Source organism: Leptodactylus fuscus, chromosome 2 (genome assembly GCF_031893055.1).
Source record: "Leptodactylus fuscus isolate aLepFus1 chromosome 2, aLepFus1.hap2, whole genome shotgun sequence".
In the NCBI taxonomy this organism is placed as follows: domain Eukaryota; kingdom Metazoa; phylum Chordata; class Amphibia; order Anura; family Leptodactylidae; genus Leptodactylus; species Leptodactylus fuscus.
Genome location: NC_134266.1, coordinates 154,487,132 through 154,512,911, shown reverse-complemented (window position 1 = coordinate 154,512,911; position 25,780 = coordinate 154,487,132). Strand labels below are relative to the sequence as shown.

Sequence of the window (25,780 nt, the reverse complement as noted above, 5' to 3'; positions counted from 1 at the left end):
TCTACATGTAAGATTAATAAAATTTATTGTGAAAAAAAGGTTTTGGAAATTATTAAAGATTTACTGTTTTATTTTAATTCATCTGAATACAAAAGTTGCTTCTTTGTGGGGTCCAAACACTGAATATTGCATTCACTTATTACAACCACAGCACAAAGGAATACACTGTAAGAGATTTTATATCATTACTTAGTGCCATAATACGAAACAAAGTGCTTTTTTTTTTTTAAATTTTAATCGTGAATACTGCCGATTGTCTATTAAGAGGTTAAACATCTTCCTCATTGAGATAAGTCAGTAAATGTTTTTGAAAGGGGTCTATGAGTTTCTAGAGTAGTGCCCCTTGGCTTTTATAGGTTTTATACCGATTTCTATGACTAAAGTTAGTAGTACATTACACTGCCATTAGTAATCATTTAGCCTATAGAAAACAATCACTTTCAAAATTCATAAAAATATATTTCTGTTATTCAAATAGCTTTGAAAATGCTAGTAGAGCTAATAAAGAGACAGTTTGCAGGCTTTATACTTTAAACATGGCTAGAGAATTTCTTGATCTGTGATTGTTGCTTAATGACTTGACATCAACCTAATCCCGTCCAATCATGTGTGTAGCAGATGGTCTGTCTATGCGGTAGAGATACTCTGCAGGATGGAAATATCCAAGGTATTGCACAGAGTCTGGTGTTGTGTCATTATGGTAGTGTCCTCCTTCACCGTGGTGACTGAAGCAATGAGTATGTTCAACACGAAGGTCAAAACCCTATTATAAAATATACATTTGAATTATTGGTGTATCCATCTTTAGGTCGTTTTTTTAATAGCTATGCATCATTAATACAAAGTTGGAGACCATTCATGAGCTTGGGCAACATGGCAACTTTTTGATTTTAACTATTGAGCTACAGAAGTAATCCACTAATTTATATGTAATCCTGTTTGCTACAGCTGCCAATGAATATTTCAACTCAAAATGTTGCAGTGTAGCCCTGGCCTAAACATGTCCACAGACATAACACATACGCTGGGTTCACACCTGCATTCGGGTCTCCGCTTTCAGTTTCCGTTTTCTGCATGCAGAAGACGGAAACCTGTCAAGCAGAGTCCGGCCGTGAGCGCCAGTGAGCGTTTTATGTTCTTCGCGGCGAATCTCGTTTTTTTAAACCGGACACAGAGTCCTGCATGTCCAACTCTGTGTCCGGTTAAAAAAAACGGTTTCGCCGCGGAGAGCATAAAACGCTCACTGGTGCTCACAGCCGGATACTTTTCAAACCCATTCAAATGAATGGGTTTGAATGATGCCTGCAGGTTTCCGTCTGCCCTGTTTCATGCAGGAAACTGAAACCTGCATAACGGAGGCCCGGGCGCAGATGTGAGCAAGCCCGCTTCCTTTACCCATCTATTAAGATAGGTTAGATTCAGATTCATCAGTCGAGGAAGCAATGTTCTATTTAGATGTGGGGGGTAATTGGTGCAATAAATATTTGGTTCTGTTTATTTAATATGAAAACATTGGAACTAAATAAATTTAAATGCAACCTAGAAAATTTCCTTTCCAATCAACGGGATGCGGCTGAAGACAGTGGGGTTATCCTCAGACAAAAAATGTAAATTGATGGGATCTGCTTACAAAATCTATTACCGTATTTTCCGGACTATAAGGCGCACATAAAAACCTACGATTTCCTCAGAAATCGTAAGTGCGGCTTATAGTCCGGTGCGGCTTATATATGGATGGAAGCGGCGGCAAAGACTGCGTGCCGCTTCCATACATACATAAAAGGCACCGTAAGGGTGCATTCACACTACCGAACGCCGGCGTGTATCACAGCCGTACACGCCGGCGTTACAGCAGGGCTGCCGGACACTTCCTATTCATTTCTATGGGAGCAGGCATGCGAGCGCTCCCCATAGAAATGAATGGACAGACACTTCCCATTCATTTCTATGGGAGCCGGCATGCGAGCGCTCCCTATAGAAATGAATGGAAAAAAGCAGTCCATTCATTTCTATGGGGAGCGCTCGCATGTCTGCTCCCATAGAAATGAATAGGAAGTGTCCGGCAGCCCTGCTGTCACGCCGGCCTGAAACAGAACGTGAAACTTACCCAGCGGTGCAGGGCGGGCATTCAGGCCTCCTCTGCCTCCGATGTTGCGTCCTTCTCCTCCGGCGCTCGCTGATAATGGCCGGGGCGCATGCGCAATATCATAATGCTTCTACTGCGCATGTGCCCTGGCCATTATCAGCTTGCAAGCGCCGGAGGAGGACGGAACATCGGAGGAAGAGGAGGCCTGAATGCCCGCCCACCCTGCACCGCTCGGTAAGTTTCACATTCTGTTTCAGGCTTTTATTTTAAAACGGGGGGAGGGGGGGGGGTAGTTTAATCTAACGTTTACGGTTGGGCTCTATCAGCATGATTTTGTTGATAGAGCCCCTCCTCGCCTGCCGAGCGCTTCCAATAGAAGCGGCTGGCACGCGGGGGGTTAAGCGGCCACTGGCAAAGTCTGCCTGCCGCCGCTTTCAATAAGATATAATGCGCACCGGACTGCGGCTTATAGTCCGATGCGCCTTATATATGAACCGAGACGGACTATAAGGCGCTCATGGGCAATGCGGCTTATAGTCCAGTGCGCCTTATAGTCCGTAAAATACGGTATGTTAATTGCCGATGTAATATCAATTATTGATTTGTGAAGGTGTTATTTTACATCCGTATTCACTATACGAATATTTTCCAATTGTTTAGACATTATATACTTTTAAAACAAAAATGTAACAAAGTAAAGTAGCAAAACTGCAAAATATGCATTTTTGAAAGTCGTGCAAAGGAAGGTTTATGATGTCTTTTTATACAATTGGACTTATTTTTATAATATATCAGCCTTATTTTTATAAGTCTGCAAACTGTGAAACCAAAATTGTGTATACAAATAGAGAAAGATTAGGAATAATTGTATCTCCCTGTTCATTGGCCCAGATCTTCCTCATGTTATGCTCAGCACCCTGAGAGTGTGTTCAAACCATAGGAATTTGATGCTAAATTTGAGGTGGAGTCCACCTAAAAATCCGCCTGAAATCTGCCTCCCATTAATTGAAATGCAGTAGCTGATTTTTTTCTGCTAGGTCATTTTTTCAGCTAACAGAAAAAATAAGCGTCCTGCTTGTTATTTCCACTAAAGGCAAGATACAATGGCACTTTTCTCCAAATTCTGCTTCAAATCAGCGTCGGTTTTTGTCAAGCAAGAAAAAAACTGCTGGAAAAACTCAAATTTCTAAAGCAGAAATTCAACATTAAACTCTTATGTGAACCCCCCCCCCCCAAGTATGTTGTTTTCAAATGGGAGGAAGGGACAAATGCTCATTTCTGCATTTTATTTTTGGAGGAACTGATGAGATTTTGGGGCATTTTCAGTTATCCTACAGACTGGAAAATTACAGCTACAGACAGGAGAGGAAGACTTCACTTTTCCCTTACATTATATTTAACTTGAAAAAATTTTGATCTTGCCTGGCTTTATGGTGGGCATGTAACGACACTAGTGCAAGCTAGAAGAGTACAGTTGCCAAATTGACCATGCATAACCTAAAAACTTGTATAAAGTTCCTACTCATTAAAATAGGAACAGTGTATAAGACATTGTACAGCAGGTACCACCCAGTGTAAAAACATGTTAAGGTACACTTAAAAACAGAAATACTTACAGGGTCATGAGAAACAAACACTGACTGACAAATGAGAGGAGCCTTCATTTCAAAAAAATGTAACCAGTGATCTACATCTTCATCTGTGTTTAAGGGACAGGCAGAATATTCACGAGGCTGTGGAAAGTTTTATAGATTTTGAGAATGTCACTAGTATCAGTGTATACAGTTTTTAACAATAGCATTCATAAATTGCTGAAAAGACAACATAAAGATGAATCACAAATTACAATGGTGCTTAGGCTGGTTTCAAACAAAGGCTTTTTAGGAACAAAAGCACATTTTAGGGGCAGCAGAGATAAAACAACACAGAACTATTTACAGACACTATGGTGGCTTTACAGTTCTTTCATTACCTTTTGTGATTGTGTGATACCAATATTTAAAAATAGCGTTGTATTGATCCTTATTGGTAGCCTTCTTTGGTTCTCCATTACTAGACCTCTCTCTCTAGCCCACAACGATCCCATATTCTCATATTCTATTAGTCTCTATACTGTCAGGTGGGCAGTGTCAGGCAGGGGCAGGCAAGGGATGTGATTCTAAGGTCTGAGATTGCCTCTGATTGGAGCTCTGAAAAACACCCCCTTTCTTGCTTCTGCCTGAGACTGCCCATCTGACAGGACAAAGTCTAAGTAACTATATTGATGGCTAGAGAAAAGGGAGAGCTAGAGAAAAAATCCAACTGAACCAGAAACTGTGAAGTGGTAGTTATTAACAGATGCTAAGAACTGAAATTGGTGGAGGTGGTGAAATGTCCCCTTTAAAAAAAAAAAAATTGATTAAAAGGCTCCAGCCTCTTAATAATTCTGATGCATCTTGAGAGGTCCCATGCACAAGAACTGAAAATCAGACCACCAAGGAATTGGTTTAAATTTCAGGCATATCTTACACCATTATTTTCACTCAAGTTAGAGTAAATCTGTTGGCCTGAGTCATTCATCTTGATCCTCACCCCACTCAAAAGTGGCATGGCAGTCAGAAAATAACTTTAGTCGCGAAACAGCCATGCACCAAAAACTGGCCCATTTTATGCTTAAAAACAGCCACGGTTCAATAAAGTTCTGCCAGTTCCTAAAAGAAGTCCCTAAGGGATTTTACAAAATGCTGAGAACAGATTAAAGGGGCTCTATCAGCAAAATCATGCTGATCGAGCCCCACATATGCGTGAATAGCCTTTAAAAAGGCTATTCAGGCACCGTAAAAGTTATATTAAACTACCCCCCCCCCGTTTTAAAAATAATAACCTAAAAAAGAATGTGCTCTACTTACCAAACGTGCACACTGGGCGGGCATTCAGGGTGTGTCTTCATCTTCAGCCACGCCTCTTCTTCCTCCGATGTCCTCCGGTCCCGTCCTCCTCCGGCGCTCACGAACGGACTTTGATAAAAAAAAAAAATGACCTGGGCACATGCGCAGTAGCACGCGGCTTCTACTACAGCTACTGTGCCCAGGTCATTTTTTTTTTTTTTTTATCAAAGTCCGTTCGCGAGCGCCGGAGGGAGACGGGACCGGAGGACATCGAGGAAAAAGAGGCGTGGATGAAGAAGATGGCGCATCCTGAATGCCCGCCCAGCGTGCACATTCGGTAAGTAGATCACATTCTTTTTTAGGGTATTATTTTAAAACTGGGGGGTAGTTTAATATAACTTTTATGGTGCCTGAATAGCCTTTTTAAAGGCTATTCTCGCATATGTGGGGCTCTATCAGCATGATTTTGCTGATTGAGCCCCTTTAAAAAAACCAAATGCAGAAATACCAACTCCTCACTGGCCCAGTCCCAACACTTCTCGTTAGGGCTGGAAAATTACGACCTAAATCAATATCACAATCAGGCATTTTCCCTTGATTACAATTAATGGCGATTATTTAGATGATGCCCCTTTTAAAACCATGCTCATTTTCAAGCAACAGCATGTGCTGGGCAAACCTTGTGAGATTCACCTGGTGTTTTCATTCAAACTAAAACTGCTATTATACTCTGGGGTCTCTTTCCTCCGTAGAGTTTAATATGTTGAGGCCCACTGGAAGTGACCAAACATAAATAGCATTACTTACCTCTTCTGGGCTCTAGTGTTACTCCCTGTTCTCTATGTGCCTTCTGACTTATGTTACGGACCGCTGAGGCCCAATCACAGGTGTCATGAAACTCGAATAAAAGGATCACAATGATTCTTGAACCATGTGACCACTGACCACCTTTGACTGTGTGGCATCAGGCAGAAGGCCTGAAGACTAGGGAGTCGCTGGAGCCCAGGAAACGTGAGTAACATTGTTTGTTTTTTTACGTTTGATCACTTAACTGGGCCTCCACTAATTATACTTTGGGGTCTATACAGATCCTGCCTGACTCCAATAGCTAGTGTTTCCCCACTCTGGCCTGTAAGAATGCCCAACTCTACCCTTCTTCGGCCAACTCATATAAAGAACACTTCACTGATGATGTGCCTACCATCTTGTTACTTCACTGCCATCATGTTACTTCACAGTGACATTGAACCAAGGGGGAGGGAGGGCCACAGAAAAGAGAATACTTCCATTGGCTCCAGCTACTTTCTCCATATGTGACGTCAGCCCTTTACTCAAAAGGCACAGGGGGCGCCCCCTGTGCTATTCGAAGACTCTCCGGCGATGCCTCTGTTTTCTTCTCCTAGCCGCCTCTTCATCAGACGGAAGAGCCAACTTCGCATCTCAGTTTGGCCATTTTCCTGTGGCTGAACGGATGCTCGTGTAAGAGGCCACAGGGAAAAGGCCAAAGGGACATGCGCTATTGGCTCTGCCAATGTGGCTATTCCAACGTGGTCTTTGTAGAAAAAGGGATTCTAATGACAGAATCTCTTTAAGCTCAAATCCAGAATAGCAGGCCTGTGTAGGAAAATGGAATGTCAGCAGAGACCCCAAAATCACATTAGAGAAGGTCACACTGCCGGAACCTGGAGACGGTTATAGGTAAAACAAGCGTATTAATTTATTTCACAGCAGGGGGTGTTGGTGTGTGTGTATAAGGAAAGTTATCCTTTACAACCCCTTTTAGTTCTACTGATAATATTAATAAATAAAAACGTTGCAAAAAATGTATGTCTCACCATTATATGGAGTTTTGCTTTCCCCTCTTGTATAATAAATGAACCTCCTATTCCAACAGATTTATCTTTATAATGATCCTTTAAAGATTTTCTCATACAGCTCACAAAGTTATCTTTACCAGTCCGTCTCTTTACCTTCACTTCAATGACCTGTAAAATACAAGTATTAAAAGTGTTGTTTCACTACAGATGTCATCTTTAAAGAGGACTTTTCATCACCTGCAACAAGTTCAGATCTTTATATCATTTAGTAGCTGCTGCTCCACCGATTCTGGCATAGTTGAATTTTTTCTTTAGCCTCTTCCGTTTTTGAGTAATCAGTGCTGTTAGTTTTGGTGCCTGATATGCTATTTAGGCCCTGTACGTTCAGCGGTGTCAGGCAGGAGCAGACAAGGTTGTTTTTCTGAGCTCTGACACTGGCTGCCTCTGAATGGAGCTCTCAATCACACCACCTAAGTGACACTGCACTTTTGGCATCATAGAGCTTAAATAGCAGACATCAAAATTAACTGTGCTTGTGACTAGCTGCGCTTCTCTCTATCCCCCGCAGTTGGGGCTAGAGACAAAATTCCAACTGCGCTGGAATCAGTGGAGCAATGTCTATTAGCAGACGCTAAGAACTAAAATTGGTGGAGTTGATGAAAGGTCTTCTTTAAGGGTACGCTCGGGGTGCAAATAAAACCGTATGAGGAAAAACTGAAAATCTTTAATTTTACATGTAAAACATATAACATAAATCATGAAACAGATGGTTATGTCCATACATTATGCTATGGCCATATTAGTAGCATTTTTCACTTGCACCGATCAGTCCGTTTCCAGCCTATTCAAGCAGTTTGTACTTGTGAATCTCTCTCTTTCACAGAAAATTCAACAGCAACTTCCAATTAGTTTGCAGGGATACCAATGAGGATATAGATGAAGTTCCTCCCTCTGTCTAACTGCCTATATGCTGTAATCACTATCAGTAGTGTCATATAAGGCTACACGCACATGCAAAAGTGTTTGCTGCAGGTTTGTTGCACATTTTGTTGCTAATTTCATAACGGTCATTGGAATTGTTGAAATTCATGCTGAAAACTGTACAAAGAACTTGTAAATCAATATCATATGACAAATTCAGTATGGAAAAAAACCGTATTGTGTATACAAGATTTCAGAAGCTTCAACTAACTAAATGCTACTGTATTGCACTGTGGATTTTTCAAATAAAAACAATGTACACAACATCTAGGTGTAATCCTCAACATGTGCATGTAGCCTAGGTAGTTAAACAGTGGGGATCACAGTGATCTCAATATCATACATTGTAACAGAGATTCAAAGTGGAAGTGACCTGTGCCACATAAATGACAGCAAATGGTATTAAGTACCAAATGTCAGTACGATACGCAGTGAAAGAAATCATTATTTCATCCCTTTCTGATTTTATAAGTTTTCCCACTAACAAAGGCATGAACAGTCTATATTTTAAGGGTAGGTTAATTTTAACAGCGAGAGAGAAAATATCAAAAATAAAATCCAGAAAATCAGATTGTATACTTTTTATAAATGTATTGGCATTTTGCATAGAGAAAGGATCGCTGTCTCCGGATCTTGTTCCAAGGGCCTTGTGATCCATCCCAAAATGTGCAGAAAGGAAATTGCACCTCAGCCATCCCAATCATAAGATTAACAGCTACCTGTTGTGCAAGGAATGCCAGAAGAGCCCCATTCAAGTGTTATAGGCTAGCGTTCTGGGGAGTTTAATATTGTCTATTAGTGATGGCATAGCCCTGATGGTTAAAGCACTTTAAATAACAAATAAGTGAATAAATAGATAAGAATTCTTTAGTCACACATTATCATTATGTTTCCATGAATATGTACCTTACTTTTACCTGTTATATGTGATGGAGGATGATATGTGCTAATATGAACACCTCATCACATAAGTGCTAATACTTTGGAATATGTCCATCTCTAATCTAATTTCTAGTTCATATTGTGACTGCCTATGTTCTTCAACTGGGATTGCTTCCAATTTGGTTATTGTGAAACACAATTGGAATGTATTCTTGTTGTTTGTACTGGTATGTTTCCTACCAAATAAAAAATAATAATAATAATTCAACTGACACGTTTATATGTTAATAGTTACCTTTCCTGGGTTCCCCTCACTAGCATATAGGTTTGACAGAAGCCCAAAATCATGGTCACTGAATCTTTCCCTGTATTTCTCCAAAAGACAGCTGTCATCTGCAGGGTTAATGCTGGCCATGTAATTACCATTTACAGCAGGGGAAGTTGTGCTTTCAGATTTTATAGAAAATATCATCTGCAAAGTAAACAACAGATCATAATTCATATCATTAGAGAACCTTAAAAGGGATTTTCCCCAAAAACAGAAATTTATTTAAATTGGTGAACAATTAAAAGTTAAACATTTTTGCACGTATAAATACATGATCATGTATATGTAGTGTCCTTGCCTGATAACCTGTCCACTATAAGGAAATCATGTCTGGGTTTCTAACAAGTACCAAACAATAAAAATTTCCTGTATTCATGGTCGTATCCACTAGCAAACGAGCAAGACAAAAGAGACTGTCACCATTAAGATGATTAGAGATTTTTAACTTTTTATTGTCTATAGTTTGGTTGGGTTTATGAGAAATTACTTATGTTTGTGGGAAAACCCCTGTAAACAAAGTGGTAACAAAGGGAGCCTATCCCATGGAAAATTCTATTTAATATGCAGGTACTAGGTTTTAGAGCTGAAGGAGATTAGCAGGTTAATATATAAATTTGAGGGAAAAGTTAAGCATAACTTGTCATTTATTCATTAAATTTGTACTCTTTCTATCCGAGAGGTGAAAGAGGAGGCTCTATCCGTAATTGACAGCTATCCCAGTGTGTACAGACATAGAGAGGATGTGATCCATACTGATAGGAGCACCTCCTTGACTTCTCAACATACCATGAGCAGTGATTTCAATGACTAAATATCCTATGAGAGTTCGCCGTTAAACAATGACCAGTGGGGGTATCTGAAATGGATCAGCAGGAGACAGAAGAGCTAGTTGGCTTTTTTTTAATTATTTTTATAACATTTGCTATTATTTTCCCAAAAGTGATATGAACCCATTAATTATTAAGCTAGAACTGCAGTCCAAAAGGAATAAACTGCACTGTATGCAATGGACTTGTGGACTGCAGATTGTAATGGTGCCATTCGGTTTAGGAAATTCTTAAAAAGAGAATTGTCCCAGTGCAGCCCAGAGAACAATGGTGTTGTCAGGGACAATCCTAAAGGGAGGTGCTGCAGAGCATAACACAAATTCAAGATTCACCAACCTCAGCATTCATCCCCACACTTTTATGTGAACTCGCTCCAGCACCTAGTATGTAGGCTCCAGGTAACTCAATCTTCTTTGCTACAGTGTTGAGGTTATAAATCTTAAAAATAAGCACAGAAATTAGAACGATAGCAAAAATAAAGATTATTTAAATACACAATAAAAACAGATTCTGTCAATACAGAAGAGAATATTTAGGGTGGAGAATGCCTAGGTAGACTACAATGGGACTTTAAGTAGACACAATACTGGCACAATTTAGCAATTTCCTTGGGACACAATTACAAAGGCAACATTATGGGGCATGGTGGTGGTTACTACTACTGTATTACTAATATGAGGATAAATTGTAAGGACACCTCTGGGTAGAGGTAACGATTCTTAGTCAAGCTGCACATACATAAAATTCACTGATGTATCTATAGAATTTGTATGTGTTAAAACATAAAAGACCTCTACATTTACAACATACTTTATCAGGTTGTGCTGTGGGCACCAAATATGGAACACCTCCAACATCTGCAATTCTTGGCTTCCCACACAGACCTGTAAATATTACAAACAATCCAGGGGTAAGTACATAATACAGGTGCATGGAGCGCTCTTGAATACAACATTTGTGTAACATGTGTAAAGGAAGGCAGGTATACTTTCTACATGGCACAACTTGCCAGTAAGCTTCAAAGGCGTATGACCAGCTGAACATGGAACCTGTTAGAGTTGTTTTCCCATAAATCATATTTAAATTTGTAGACAATCAAAAATTAAACATTTGTAAAAACATAAGTAATTAAAAATTTTGCTGAGTTTTCTGTAATCATTTTAGTGGTGTTGACAGTCTCTTGTCTTGAACAGTTGCCAATGGATACAACCAGGGCCGCCATCAGGAATTTTGGGGCCCCAAACAGCCTAAGTGTCTGCCCCCCCCCCCCCCCGCCATTTTAAAACGACCTTATTTTGCGACATACCAATTCTGTATCACATTTCCCTTTATTTAGCAGCATTACAAGGCTTAATCAGATTCTATTTGCAGGTAACATCTACTATGTGTAGAGAGCCAGCACCATCTATAAGAGCCCTCCTAATAAATCCTCAGGGCTTATTCACATTGCGTTTTTGGCCTCCCTTGCCGGGATACGTTGGTAACCAGTCAGAATCAGCTGTCAACTTATCCCTGCACAAAGAACTGGCCATTAAAAAAAAGGGGGGGCCTGCAGTTCTCCGTGCAGGGATAAGTGGGGAGCTGATTGTGACTGGTTACCAACGTATCCCGGCAAGGGAGGCCAAAAACGCAATGTGAACACTCCTTTAAAGTGAAAGTCCCACCCCCAAACAGGCTGCTATGCTAGTAGCATAGCAGCCTACATCATTATTAATACAAAGCACACATAGCTTTGGAGCTATTGTGTGCTTTGTAGTTCGCCAGCTAAAAACTTATATATTATATATTATTGCCCCAGCTTCCTCTTCGCAGTGCCGCACACCCGATGTCCCAACAATCCCCCCCCCCCCCCCCGTCCACCCTCTAACATCTTTCCACTGCCCCCAGTACCCATATCTCCCAACTTTTGAAGAACCAAAAGAGGGACAAAATGTGCGGCGCGCTTTGCGCGCCGCGGGAAATTTAGCCCCACCCACTGTTATGTTGACTCCGACAACTCATTAATTTTTCATGTGCCCGCACACTGTATAATCCTCCTACAGTCACCTGTAAACTATATGTCCCCCCTCCGTCTCTCCCCCAGCTTCATATACACCCTTCATCTGCCTCCAGATTCATGTCCCCTCCATCTCTGCCCCCAGATTCATGTCCCCCCAACTCTGCCCCCAGATTCATGTCCCCACATCTCTGCCCCCAGATTCATGTCCCCCACATCTCTGCCCCCAGATTCATGTCCCCTCCATCTCTGCCCCCAGATTCATGTCCCCTCCATCTCTGCCCCCAGATTCATGTCCCCTCCATCTCTGCCCCCAGATTCATGTCCCCTCATCTCTGCCCCAAGATTCATGTCCCCTCCATCTCTGCCCCCAGATTCATGTCTCCACATCTCTGCCCCGATTCATGTCCCCCCAACTCTGCCCCCAGATTCATGTCCCCCCTCCATCTCTGCCCCCAGATTCATGTCCCCTCCATCTCTGCCCCCAGATTCATGTCCCTCCATCTCTGCCCTCAGATTCATGTCCCTCCATCTCTGCCCTCAGATTCATGTCCCCCCAACTCTGCCCCCAGATTCATGTCCCCCCAACTCTGCCCCCAGATTCATGTCCCCCCATCTCTGCCCCCAGATTCATGTCCCCCATCTCTGCCCCCAGATTCATGTCCCCATCTCTGCCCCCAGATTCATGTCCCCCCAACTCTGCCCCCAGATTCATGTCCCCTCCATCTCTGCCCCCAGATTCATGTCCCCCCATCTCTACCCCCAGATTCATGTCCCCCCATCTCTGCCCCCAGATTCATGTCCCCTCCATCTCTGCCCCCAGATTCATGTCTCCACAGCTCTGCCCCCAGATTCATGTCCCTCATCTCTGCCCCCAGATTCATGTCCCCACATCTCTGCCCCCAGATTCATGTGCCCCCCATCTCTGCCCCCAGATTCATGTCTCCACAGCTCTGCCCCCAGATTCATGCCCCCCATCTCTGCCCCCAGATTCATGCCCCCCATCTCTGCCCCCAGATTCATGTCCCCCATCTCTGCCCCCAGATTCATGTCCCCCCATCTCTGCCCCCAGATTCATGTCCCCTCATCTCTGCCCCAAGATTCATGTCCCCTCCATCTCTGCCCCCAGATTCATGTCTCCACATCTCTGCCCCGATTCATGTCCCCCCAACTCTGCCCCCAGATTCATGTCCCCCCTCCATCTCTGCCCCCAGATTCATGTCCCCTCCATCTCTGCCCCCAGATTCATGTCCCCACAGCTCTGCCCCCAGATTCATGTCCCCTCCATCTCTGCCCCCAGATTCATGCCCCCCCCATCTCTGCCCCCAGATTCATGCCCCCCCATCTCTGCCCCCAGATTCATGTCCCCACAGCTCTGCCCCCAGATTCATGCCCCACATCTCTGCCTCCAGATTCATGTGCCCCCCATCTCTGCCCCCAGATTCATGTCTCCACAGCTCTGACCCCAGATTCATGCCCCCCATCTCTGCCCCGAGATTCATGCCCCCCATCTCTGCCCCCAGATTCATGTCCCTCCATCTCTGCCCCCAGTGTCATGCCGTCCTCTCCTTCATCTGCCCCCAGTTTCATGTTCCACATTAGACTTACCTTCTCCTTCGTTCCCCCGCTGCTCTCTCGGCGCCTCTCTCTCTTACTGGCGCACAGTTGTAGACGCGATGTGACGTCATCACATAGCGTCTACACTGCCGGGTAGCCGGCGGCAGCGCTGAAGCGAGGAGCTGACCTGTGTCAGCTCCTCTCTTCGCTGCTGCCGCCGGTCTCGCTGACACATATGCGGCTGAAGCGAGGAGCTGACCTGTGTCAGCTCCTCGCTTCAGCCGCATATGTGTCAGCGAGAGAGGCGGCAGCAGCGAAGAGAGGAGCTGACACAGGTCAGCTCCTTGCTTCAGCCGCGTATGTCTGCAACTCAGATCTGCGTCCTCTGGACGCAGATCTGAGTTGAAACAGCGGACATAGAATGACTGCTGCCGGCGCCAGGGGGCCCGGGCCCCCCCCATTTTTAAATTTGGCCGGGCCCCTGACGCCAGTAGCAGTAGTACTGGCCTATCGGCGGCCCTGGATACAACCATGAATGTAGCAACTTTCTATGGTTTGTTACTTGTCAAAAAATAATTTATTATTGTGGACAGTGTATCACACAGGGACACTACATGTATGAGAAGATAACCCAGCCACAATAAGAAAATAAGTCTCAGCCTGTAGATGTTTCCTGGGTTCATGGCTGTATACAATGGCAACCGATCAAGGCAAAAGACTGTCACCACTAAGAGTAATTGACAAAATATTTTAAACACACAATATGTTTTCATTACTTATATTTGCAAAAGCATTTAACTTTTATTCAATTTTCTATAAACTTAAATATGGTTATGTTCATGGGAAAAACCTCTGTAGCCCCTTCCTGACATCTGCTGCAATAACAATTAAGTCTTTGCGTAAACTTAATGTATTTGTCAATAAAATTTTAAACATATTAAATGCTAAAAATTGTACTTCAATATACTATAAAAACATCTGCCTAAAAGCCTGAAAACCACTGAAGCAGCAAACTTTGCGAAAACCAAAATTTACAGCATTATATAGTACCAGCAAAATGAATCACACATTGCAGGGAAAAAAACGCATGCAGAAAAGCTATGTTTTTAAAAAACACAGCATGTTAATTTTAGCAGCAGAAATACAAACCTTTTTTCCCTATATGTCTAATAGGGAAGAACAACTCAATGAAATGCAGCAAAACTTAATGAGAAATGCTGTGGAAAAAACCTGACACGTTTTTATCACTTATTTTACTGCAGTTTTTTAGCTGTTTTTTTAGTATAAGAAAATATCAATAATTTGTATTTACCACAAAGTTACATAAAGGTGGACATTGCTGTTAAAGAGTCCATTATCACGCCTGTAATCCTCAGGTTGTCTGATTTTAGGAAATATATAAAGTTTAATAGTACACTATCTTTTGATTTTTTTTTTTTAAAATAAATTAACAGCTTAAAAGTACCGTATATACTCAAGTGTAAGCCGACCTGAATATAAGCCGAGGCCCCTAATTTTACCACAAAAAAACTGGGGGAAATGCAGCTACTGGAAAATTTCCAAAATTAAAATGGTCGGAGTTTTTGGGTGCAGTAGTTGCTGGGGAAGGGGAGGGGGTGTTTTGGTTGTCTGTCTGCCCCTTCCCTGAGCTTGAGGACTGAGTTTCCCCCACTTGGAATTCAGCCTGGCTGAATATAGGGTATCTGCAGTGCTCCTATTAACCCCATCCCGACGGAACAGGAGCTCTGCAGATCCTCTATATTCAGTAGACCATGCACTTTCGGACACAGGGATACCTAATGTGTATGTGCTTCACAGTCATTTTCTACTTTTATATGTATTCTACGGAAAGATTGATTTAGAACTTTTATTTACTTTAATTTTTTTATTATATTTTTTTTTAAAGCTTTTTTTTTTCCTAACTATTTTATGGGAGAGTCTATACATTGCTATTGCGGCTGGTCATAGACCCCACTCCCCAAAAAAAAAAAAAAAAAAAAAAAAATTTTTTTTGGGCTTGACTCGAGTATAAGCCGAGGGGGGCTTTTTCAGCACAAAAACTGTTTTGAAAAATTCGGCTTATACTCGAGTATATACGGTATATTTTTTTTCCCAGTTCTTTTATGACGATATCTGCGTGTAGGTATAGGCCTATTTATTTAGGAAAACCCTTTTTTACGCTAGGTTCACACTAGCACTGTCTCTAGAGGTGAACTACTAAAACATTGGTTATACACGGCCCCCTTTGAGTATAATGGGGCTCCGTTGTCTATGATGATATATGATAGTTAATCCCAATCTAAACAATAGAAGGCTATGGAGTGTTATTGTATATAATAACATGGTTTTTTTTTAAGGTTATTTGGATTGTTTTATTCAGCCATTTTAGTAAAATTACTGGAAATAAGCCATTTTCAACAAAGGTAATTTAATTATCATACAAGAATTCAAGCTTTTACCTTTTACTGGGAACCCAAATGGATGCTGCGTAAGATCAGGGCAATCCACAACTTTTACTTCCACTTCTGCATAATTATTTTTCAACCCACCTTCCAGAACTAGCGCCAGAAAAAAAAAAGCATAATTATGACTTATGTCTAATTCCACCTTGCCAACAGATGCAAAAAGGAAAGAAAAGAGATTAAAACATACCTCCAGTTCTAAACAATGCTTTATAAATTAATAGTACAGGTTAATATATGACACTTTGCAATATATCTTAAAAGAAATAAAAAAAAATATGTTTTCTTCTCAACTTTTCAGGCAGACTTATTTTCTACATATTAGTCTATGAAGTGTGTGTGTGTGTGTGGGGGGGGGGGTTAGAAAAGGCACAGAATAAGGCAATAAAAATAGAGCACTACATCAGTGGCCACACCTAACTAAACTGGCAGGTAAGGCTGATACATATCTAAAGCGTGTAGGCATCTTTATGCAGTAGATTCTGAAGTATAGTAAAACAGAATAAAGTAATAAGACATACTCATGCAGCAAACAAGAATATATATATATATATATATATATATATATATATAGAGAGAGAGAGAGAGAGATAGATAGATTTACACATACACAGGTAAATAACTCACCACTAGCAATTTCTCCTAGAGCAGGGAAATGTAAAGGACAGCTTTCAGTATCTGCCATTTTCGTAAACTGGTACAGCAAACTGAAGTCTTTTAGAAAAGATGGTTCTAGAAAAGATCAAAGTTCAGACAACTGTGAAAGAATGTCATTAATGATTAAAAAAATAAACCACACAGAAATTTGGTTTTATCTGGCTAAATGGGAATGGATAAAATACAAGAATACTTAAAACAAGCATAATTTATGGATCAATGCACACCACAAATCTAATGTGCGACCAAGGTTATCAGTCAAGTGGTTTGGTGGAAAGGGAAGGGAGGGTTAAAGGACCTGTGTTTTCCTAAATAATCCAAATCAAACATTACCAGATCAGAGCCTGCCTCCCATAGAAAACAATGAGAGTAAGATTCTGGACGGAATCTACCCAAAATCTTCAGTGTGAAAGTACCCTAACTGTTTTAAATCATATTTTATGCCCACACTAGCATCTGCCCGCAACTTCGTCTGCGGGTTTGAGTTGGCGCTGAGCCGCTGATATTTAGGCATTCGTCGTTGGTTATGATCCGCCGTGTGCTGCCACGTCCACTTCTGCGCGTTCCTGTCCCATTTGCTCCTCGCCTGTCCCTGCGGGCTCTTTACCTAACGGCTGCTCCCGGCTCCCCGCAGCCACCCTCGACCCCTGCGCTCATGCCCCTTCCCGCCCCGGTGCCCCTCTGTCAGCCCTGGCAGCACTGCTATTGCCACTCAGACCTACTGCTATGATATCACCCATTCAACTTGAACAGCAAAAGCGTGCTCCAGGGAGCTGAAGTCCCACCAACAATTCACAAACTGCCTCATTTACATTAGACTTCAAAGTTGTTTTTCTCTTAATCTACAAAATGTAACGGAGGTATGAGGTTTACCACTATAATGTGTTTTGTAGTACTGTGGAATTGGCTGAATATGTTTGGGAGAGGTAGTAGATTCCCTTTTTAGAGTCTACCTAGTTTATTTTTATATACTGTAGAAACACTGGGCTGCTGAGATGATATCTAGGTGTTGAGTCAGGCCAGCCAGTATTCTTCCTCCCTGGGCCCCATCTTCCCAATCACACAGCAGGGCCCCCATCACCAATTGTCTTGCAGCATCCTGTTTCCTGCTGCTGTTTAACTACATATTCCTAGATCACAGAATTAAGAGGACCCACGTTCAAGACAACAGCCAGGAAGCAGACTCCTGACAGGAGCCCAGGACCACGACAAATGTCAGGTAATATTTGTATGTAGCTGCAAAAAAGACCCCCCAGAATGAATTTCACTGGCTAGCCCTAGGCACCCCAGTCTGGCACAGCTCTTAACTGAATAACTCCTTCATTTCTAACTTTAGTATTGAAGTAAATGGTATTATATCCTAACGCCACGTCAGCCATGGATGTGACATCAAGCGTGAGTTCACACAGAGTTTCTTTGTAGGAAGATTTTGAGTTTGTACCGTTTCTTTCTAGCTAATTTTCTGCTAAAGAAAAAAGAAGTGACGTGACCTAGCTGCCTTGAAAAATAATTGAAATGGGAAGTGGAAAAAAGTGCTACATTTTTTGAGGCAATTTTTACAAAAATTGCATCAAAAACCGGTAACGTTTCTTTAAAGCTACAATAACTTTCTGTGTTCATACAGTGTGCTGGAGTTAAAACAAAAAAAACCAAAACGTCCTAAATCCTGAAGCTGTTTTAGGGCTAGTTCACACAGGGCTAAAGGGGTGGATTTTGACAGCGGAATCCACGTCATAATCCTCCCCTTTCAATGGTGGTTTATGGAGACCACTAGCTTTCTTTTTTACGCTATCGGCAGTAGCCGATAGCGGAAAAAAAGAAGCGAGCTGCCCTTTCTTCAGGCGGAAGCCGCGGCGCGCTGAGCCGCAGCTTCCGCCTAGCGGAAGCACCCTCCGATGTCATTCATTTGAGCCGGCTGTGGAGGGAAAAGCCGCGACCGCGATGGTCGTGGCAGGCAGGTTTTGACCCGAGAGTGATGCGGCTCGCCGCGTCTCTCTCGGTGTCAAGACCCGCCCCACGTGTGATCGAGCCCTTAATCTGCCTGCAAAAAGCAGTTTTGTTAATATTTGACTTTTGAAGGTTTTGGAAAATAATACAAGTAAACAAGTTGTTTAACCCATCACTGGTGGCATCATTTCTACGAACGTTCCCACCGCTAAGATAACAAGTAAACTGAATGATCATGGACATGACTTAGTTTAAAAAATAAGAATAAAAAATGCAGTAAATATGGTGCCACACATCGTACCGGATGCCCAAATTACACTCATCTGGATATCATCACTACCCGCATGGCAAGGCTGAATTCACATGGTGCACTGTTCCCCAAAAATGAATACAGTTTTATACAAAAAACCCACACAGGGTTTTGAAAACTCCTGCAGTATTTTAAAAATACATTTTTTTGAGGGGCAACACGGTGGCCCAGTGGTTAGTACTGCAGCCTTGCAGTGCTGGAGTCCTGGGTTCGATTCTTGCCAGGAACAACATCTGCAGGGAGTTTGTATGGATTTCCTCCCATTCTACAAAGAGACACAGATAGGAAAAAAAAATTACATTGTGATCCCTATATGGGGCTCACAATCTACACAAAAAAAACTTTTTTTTTTTTAAATATAAAAACACATGCATTTTAGGAACAAAAACACTGGGATACATTTATTAAGCTACTTGTGTCTATTTTGGCGTAAATTGCGCTATTTTGTGGTCTTTTTCTGCCCTGCACGTCATTCATGAAGCATTTGCGCCTTTTTTTTTTTTTTTTCCCCAGACGTTATGCTGCCCTCGCCAATTCTGTTTTTGTAGACAAAAAGGGTTGTGGCCTTTTGTGAAAACGCTGTTTTACATTACCGACAAAGTGAATAGGATTCTGGTTAATCCCATCCACACACTGCAGAAAAGGATCTGCAGCAGAGATGCTATGATTTCAAAAATGATTTTTTTTTTAATTTTTTAAATCCCAGCATGTCAATTAAAACTGCAGAAATGCTTCTGTATAGGTATAACAGAGACACAAAGTCTGCAGGAGAAAATTCTGCAGAAAAGACCATGATGGAAACATCACATTTTTTCCATAGCATTTTCCATGCTATGTGGAGCATAAGCCTTTTTTAAAAAGAGCCTAAAAAAAAGTCCAAATGTATTCCAGTCAAGGACAGTGTAAAAGAGCCCACTAAGTCAGACAGCATTAGAAAAGCACCACAGTAAAACTAGTCTAAAAAAAGGCGCACCAGCAAAAAATGTGGCCAAAAAAGGGGCAGATGATAAATAAACCCCACTGTGTGCCCCATAGATTTTGACTGCTTTTTTTTTGAGCCAAAGCCAAGAACAGCTACAAAAAGGAATAGGAACTATATGGGAAGCTGTTATACTTCAACCTTTTGGTCAATCCACTCCTGGCTTTGGCTCAAAAGACCCCGGCAAAAACTACAACAAAAAAAGGCTGCATTTTCACAACGTGGGGTTTTAGCCTAAGGCTCCGTTCCCACGGAGTAAAGCACCGCTCATTTAGACACGTAAACACGTGTCAGAGCGAGGTGCTTCAAAACAATTCCCATTGACTTCAATGGGTGCTGGCCTACGCGCGCTACACATTGAAATCAATGGGTTACAAAGCCTACCATTGATTTCAATGTGTAGCGCGCGTAAACCGGCACCCATTGAAATCAATGGGATCTGTTTTGAAGCACCTCGCTCTGACACGTGTTTACATGTCTAAATGAGCGGCGCGTTACTCCGTGGGAACAGAGCCTAAGGGTTTTTGTTGCAGACTTTGACTGCTTTTTTTTTTTTTTGACCCAAAGCTTAAAAACAGCTATAAAAGGAATAGGAAAGATATAGGACAGGGGTTGGCAACCCCCGACATGCATGCCAAGAGGGGCACGCAATGCTTATTTTCCTGACACAGCAGCCAGAGTCCTTGCCAAAACTGCTATTATTATACTGTGGGGTCTCTTCAGACCTCACAGTTTAATAAGTGGACCCCCAAGGGAGGTGACCAAACATAAAAAAAATAATGTTACTCACCTCCCTATGCTCCACAGCCGCTCCGTTCTCTTCTGCACTTCTGTCTGATGTAAAACACCGCTGATAGGGCCTCAGGGAATGACACCGACGTAATCCTTGAGACCTAATCAGTGGTTGCTGACTTCGGGCAAAACACTGAAGAGAACAGAGCAGTTCTGGAGCACAGGGAACGTGAGTAACATTATTTTTTATGTTTGATCACCTCTTTTGGCCCTCCTCTTATTATACTATGGGGTCTGAAGAGACCCCACAATATAATAACAGCTAGTGAGTGGCACAAATTGGAATTTTATTAAAGCTAGATTATAATGTGTGCAGGGGCTGCTATGGGACATAATACTGCGTGCAGGGGCTGCTATCGGACATAATATAGTATGCAGGGGCCACTACGGGACAAAATACCGTGTGCAGGGGCCGCTATCGGACATGATACCGTGTGCAGGGTCCACTACGGGGCATTATTCTGTATAAAGGTGTGTTTTGCACAGAAAAAAAGCACAGGCATTTTTTTTTCTGCAAAATGCACCATGTAAACACAGTTTTACATTGAAGTAAAAGTTCCAGTAGCCTAACAATATATCTGCATCCAGATGCATAGTGTGTTTCCACCATAAGGATGCTGCCATATGGTGCTCCTGGACACATACATTTACCAATAATTGGGGGTTGCACATGTACTTTCATTGCTTCTAATGGAAAAGTACAGCTGCGTCCCAGGAAATAGCAGTAAGCGCATGTATCCTGAAGGATCTGGTGGCAGCACTCTGTGTTATGGTTCATGGTATGTGACTATAGTATAGGGGTCATCAGCCTAACAATTATTGCTCGGCAATCCAACATCATCTTTGATTTTTTCATTTAAATCAACATGCTGAACAAAAAAGGTTGCCTACCTCTGATATAGGAAGTTCTTATGCTTCAACTTTGTATCTATCCACTCTTGGCTTTGGCTCATAAGACAACAGCAAAATCTGCAACAAAAAACAAACAAACTGCGTTTTCACGACGTCGGGCCTCAGCCTAAGGGTGGCGACACACTATGTACCACATCTAGTCTTCCAGCCACTGGTGCTTTACTTCCTCTACAGTGAAATCCCAATGTATTTCAGCTATAGTTAAAGAGGACCTTTCACCACTTTTGGGCACATGCAGTGTTATATACTGCTGGAAAGCTGACAGTGCGCTGAATTCAGCGCACTGTCGGCTTTCCCGATCTGTGCCCGGTGTAAAGAGCTTACGGTGCCGGTACTGTAGTGCTCTATGGTCAGAAGGGCGTTTCTGACCATTAGCCAGGAACGTCCTTCTGCCTCGCGGCGCCTATCACGCTCTGCTGTGGAGCGGGGAGGAACTCCCCCCTCCCGCTCCTGATAATGCTGGTCTATGGACGAGCTGTGTGAGCAGAGGGAGGGGGCGTTCCTCCCGGCTCCACAGCACAGCGCGATAGGCGCCGCGAGGCAGAAGGACGTCTCTGGCTAATGGTCAGAAACGCCCTTCTGACCATAGAGCACTACGGTACCGGCACCGTAAGCTCTTTACACCGGGCACAGATCGGGAAAGCCGACAGTGCGCTGAATTCAGTGCACTGTCAGCTTTCCGGCAGTATATAACACTGCATGTGCCCAAAAGTGGTGAAAGGTCCTCTTTAATTACAGGCCGGTGTTAACAGAACAAATGCACGACCAGTGAAGAAATGCAGAGAAGTGAAAGCACCAGTGGCTGAAAGACTGGATGTGACTATAGCCACACCTGGTACAACTGGGCCACCTCCCTACAAGCAGAAGTGCACACTCAGCAAACACATCTAGCTGAACTTAATCAGTCTTTCACTTATAGGCTGGGTTTACGCAGTACTTTTACTGTGGTAATATATAGGTTACTCTGTTATCTAAAACCCTCCTACTTTCTAAGTAACATAATTAATCAAAACTGTATATTTACCCATATCCCTCGGGCAGTCATGTGACCGCCCCAGGGACATTTTCCGATTATCCGGTGATTATCCGTTTCCACATTTCTGGAAATGAATTGTCATTACTATCCCCCACCCCATTATACTTACCCTCTACGCTTCTTCCTGCGAGATGGCTCCTCCTTCGTTACTGATTCGGCAGGGTGCGCGCTCTTCTCCAAGCAGTGGGCACACTGCTGCTAAGGGGGCGTTCACACTACCGTTGGTGTCCGATTGCAGTGTCCATTACTACTGTCCGTTCAAGATTTTAGCAACGGACACCAGCTGTGTCCGTTATAATTTCCATTCATTTCAATGGGATTTCATCTGTCGTCAGTTTGTGTCCGTTTGTGTCCTTAAGGGTCCGTTAACAACCATGTCCGTTTTTTCAAGCGGACAGAGAAATCACACATGCAGGATTTTTTTGTCCGTTTGAAAAAACGGACAGAAAGTGTCCGTTTTTTATTTAACATTGAGGTCTATGGGCAACGGACATATAACGGACAGTAACTGATGGCCATCAGTTACAGTCCGTTATTTTCTGTCCGTTTATTTTCTGCACATGCTCAGAAAGCATAAACAGCAAGTAGAAAAAAACGGACAGTATAAAAAACGGACACTAACTGATGATAACTGATACTAATGTGTCCGTTTTTTTAACTGATCCATTAAATGGATCAGTTAAAAAAACGGACACATTAACATCAGTTAGCATCAGTTAGTGTCCGTTAATGTCCGTTATGATAGGTGTCCGTTTTTTTTCTTTTAAACGGACACCTTCATAACGGACACCAACGGTAGTGTGAACGCCCCCTTATAATTCACTTCTACCGCGCATCCGGCATGTCCAGTAGAGGTGGATCATCGCTGCAGAGAACAGAGCATTGATGGAGATTCAGTACAGGAAGAGGAGCCATCTTGAGGGAAGAAGCATGGAGGGTAAGTATATAATATGGGTTGGGGGTTGAGCTTAGTAGGTAGGAAAGGGTGGGATAACTAAAGAGAATAGGAGAGAGTGAGGAAGAAGGGGGAAGTAAGGTGAGAGGGGATAGTGGGGAAGTGAGGGCTAGTTCACACGGGGCTGAATCAGCCACAGAATCCGCCTGAAGAAAGGGCAGCTCGCTTCTTTTTTCCATGAGTGGGAATATACCGCTCACGAAAAAAAGGAAGCTAGCGGTCTACATAGACCTCTATTGTGAGGGGGCAGATTCTGAGCTGGATTCGGCGTCAAAATCCGCCCCCTCGCCCCATGTGAACGAGCCCTTACATAGCAGGAAGCTGAAACATGTTCACAAATGCAGGAGATACCAGCAGCTCCCAGAGACGCCTAGAAATCACCCAAAACACGGCTAAAGGTATATGGGTGCATTTATTAACCCATTAATAGCACTAACAGACATTTAAAAAAAAAAATTGCACAGAAAAACCCTTTAAACAAATTAATTGTCGGAGGCATCATTCAACCATTGCACATGCGCAGATGTAGCACAAGTCCTTCCTTCATACTTCACTTTGACTGAAAAATGTATTAAAAACTGCAATGGCGGCTTTCTAAAATGTAAAAAAAAAAGCATACTTGTGAAACCACTCTAAAATCGATGAAAAACCGTAAATTGTAATAGCGACCCAGATACCTACTTCAGCATATACGTGACTGATCTACAGTAACAAGGTCCTGCTTCAGCCCCAGGGTAGTGAGACGCGCACTAAGCCACGCCCACACACGTGATAGGCGCCGCAGCTCTTGCAGTAGGATACAGATGACCGGGAGGAAGCTTTGTAAAGGTAAGTGCTATGCTCCATAGATCCGAAGTCCTCCAATATAGGAGAAGCAGCCTGTGTCCACGAGAAAATGTCTCCTGTGCTGACACCAGAAGACAACGTCGGGTAGGCTCAGAGTGCAAATCAGTACGTGTAAACATGTGGAAGTGGCAGCCATGTTAGTGCAGGCAACTAATGTGTCCCGCAGACAGAGTAGCTGTACTGGAGGAGGTGTGTATGTTCTGCGGTGTAGGCGATATATAAGATCTATTCACGTGTTAGTTATTATATGTTATTAGAAGGTCTCCACACTGCTGAGGTACATTAACTCGGCACTGCTGATATCATAGTGATTTCTAATGTCAGGACAGTAGATGCGGAGGGCAGGCACTGCCTCATAACTTACTATGAGCCCAGGATTCATGCTCACAGCCCCATACACTTCAGTGGGTGAGTTGGGTCACTGAAACCGGTCCCAATAATCCAATCTATGAAAAAATCGCACTTGATCTATTTTTCACGAATCACGTATTCCGCATGGCCAATGAACTTGGTCATCTGAGTAAAAGCTGAATTTACAAGCCAAGCTTTCAACAGTGTAGTAGCCATTTTCTTAATGGAGAAAGCATGGCCACATAGAAAATATTGGTTTGAAAAGACCCCAGAGTATAATAAATGTTCATGGGTGTCCACAATGGGGCATAATACTGTGTTCAGGGGGCCACTTGGGGGCATATAACACTGTGCAAGGGGCCACTATGGGGCCTAAGTTCTCTGTGTTCTATAATAACCTGTAAAATAAACAGACTACATAATAGAACCCAATGGACCCAACGTAGTCTGCTGAGGTCAATTGGGTTCCCTTGGACTATATTATAACAGGGACTACAGTAGGGTATTACTCTAGCATGTATCCACCTTGGCAAAAGTGCAGCCACGTTACTCTAGCATGTCTCCACCTTGCCAACATCCATTATTGTTTTATATATATAGAGATCAGCGAGTACTGTTCGGATCAGCCGATCCGAACAGCACGCTCGCATAGAAATAAATGGACGTAGCCAGCACGCGGGGGGTTAAGCGGCCGGCCACCGTCAAAGCGGAAATACCAGGTGCATCCATTCATTTCTATGGAGCGTGCTGTTCGGATCAGCTGATCCGAACAGTACTCGCTCATCTCTAATAAACAGTAGGCACCTATCAATAATGCTGAAGTAAAAGTTCAGCCATTTAGTATGTTTACATGCTGCACGTGCACATCGCTCAATAATGCTGAAGCAAAGTTCGTTTACCTTAATTTATGTAAACACCATAAATTGTCAAAACACAGCTACCTCCATAAGGGCTCGTTCACATCTGCGCCCGGGACTCCGTTCTGCAGGTTTCCGTTTCCTGCACAAAACAGGGCATGAGACGGAAACCTGCCGGCATCTTTCAAACCCATTCATTTGAATGGGTTTGAAAAGTGAGCACTGGTAAGCGTTTTATGCTCTCCGCGGTGAAAGCTTTTTTTTTTTTAACCGTATACAGAGTCAGGCATGCAGGACTCTGTGTCCGGTTTAAAAAACCGGTTTCGCTGCGGAGA

General features: G+C 42.8%; 1 protein-coding gene across 3 annotated transcripts; it reads right to left on the bottom strand.

The window, feature by feature from the left end:
- Positions 1–49: 49 nt before the first annotated feature.
- On the bottom strand, positions 50–24,142 carry C2H11orf54 (chromosome 2 C11orf54 homolog). 3 transcript variants are annotated; one of them, XM_075264921.1, is made up of 10 exons: positions 24,073–24,126; positions 21,380–21,457; positions 16,431–16,535; positions 15,801–15,899; positions 10,599–10,672; positions 10,125–10,226; positions 8,929–9,105; positions 6,789–6,938; positions 3,703–3,819; positions 50–763 (listed from the first exon to the last, which is right to left on the bottom strand). In XM_075264921.1, exons 3-10 carry the CDS (start codon positions 16,486–16,488, stop codon positions 590–592), a joined length of 951 nt encoding a protein of 316 aa, XP_075121022.1. In that variant the 5' UTR covers positions 16,489–16,535; positions 21,380–21,457; positions 24,073–24,126; the 3' UTR covers positions 50–589. The 3 variants fall into 3 exon arrangements, with proteins under 3 accessions (XP_075121022.1, XP_075121023.1, XP_075121021.1); XM_075264922.1 differs by lacking the exon at positions 21,380–21,457 and having other exon boundaries at positions 16,431–16,517; positions 24,073–24,142; XM_075264920.1 differs by lacking the exons at positions 21,380–21,457; positions 24,073–24,126 and adding an exon at positions 18,709–18,738.
- Positions 24,143–25,780: the final 1,638 nt, after the last annotated feature.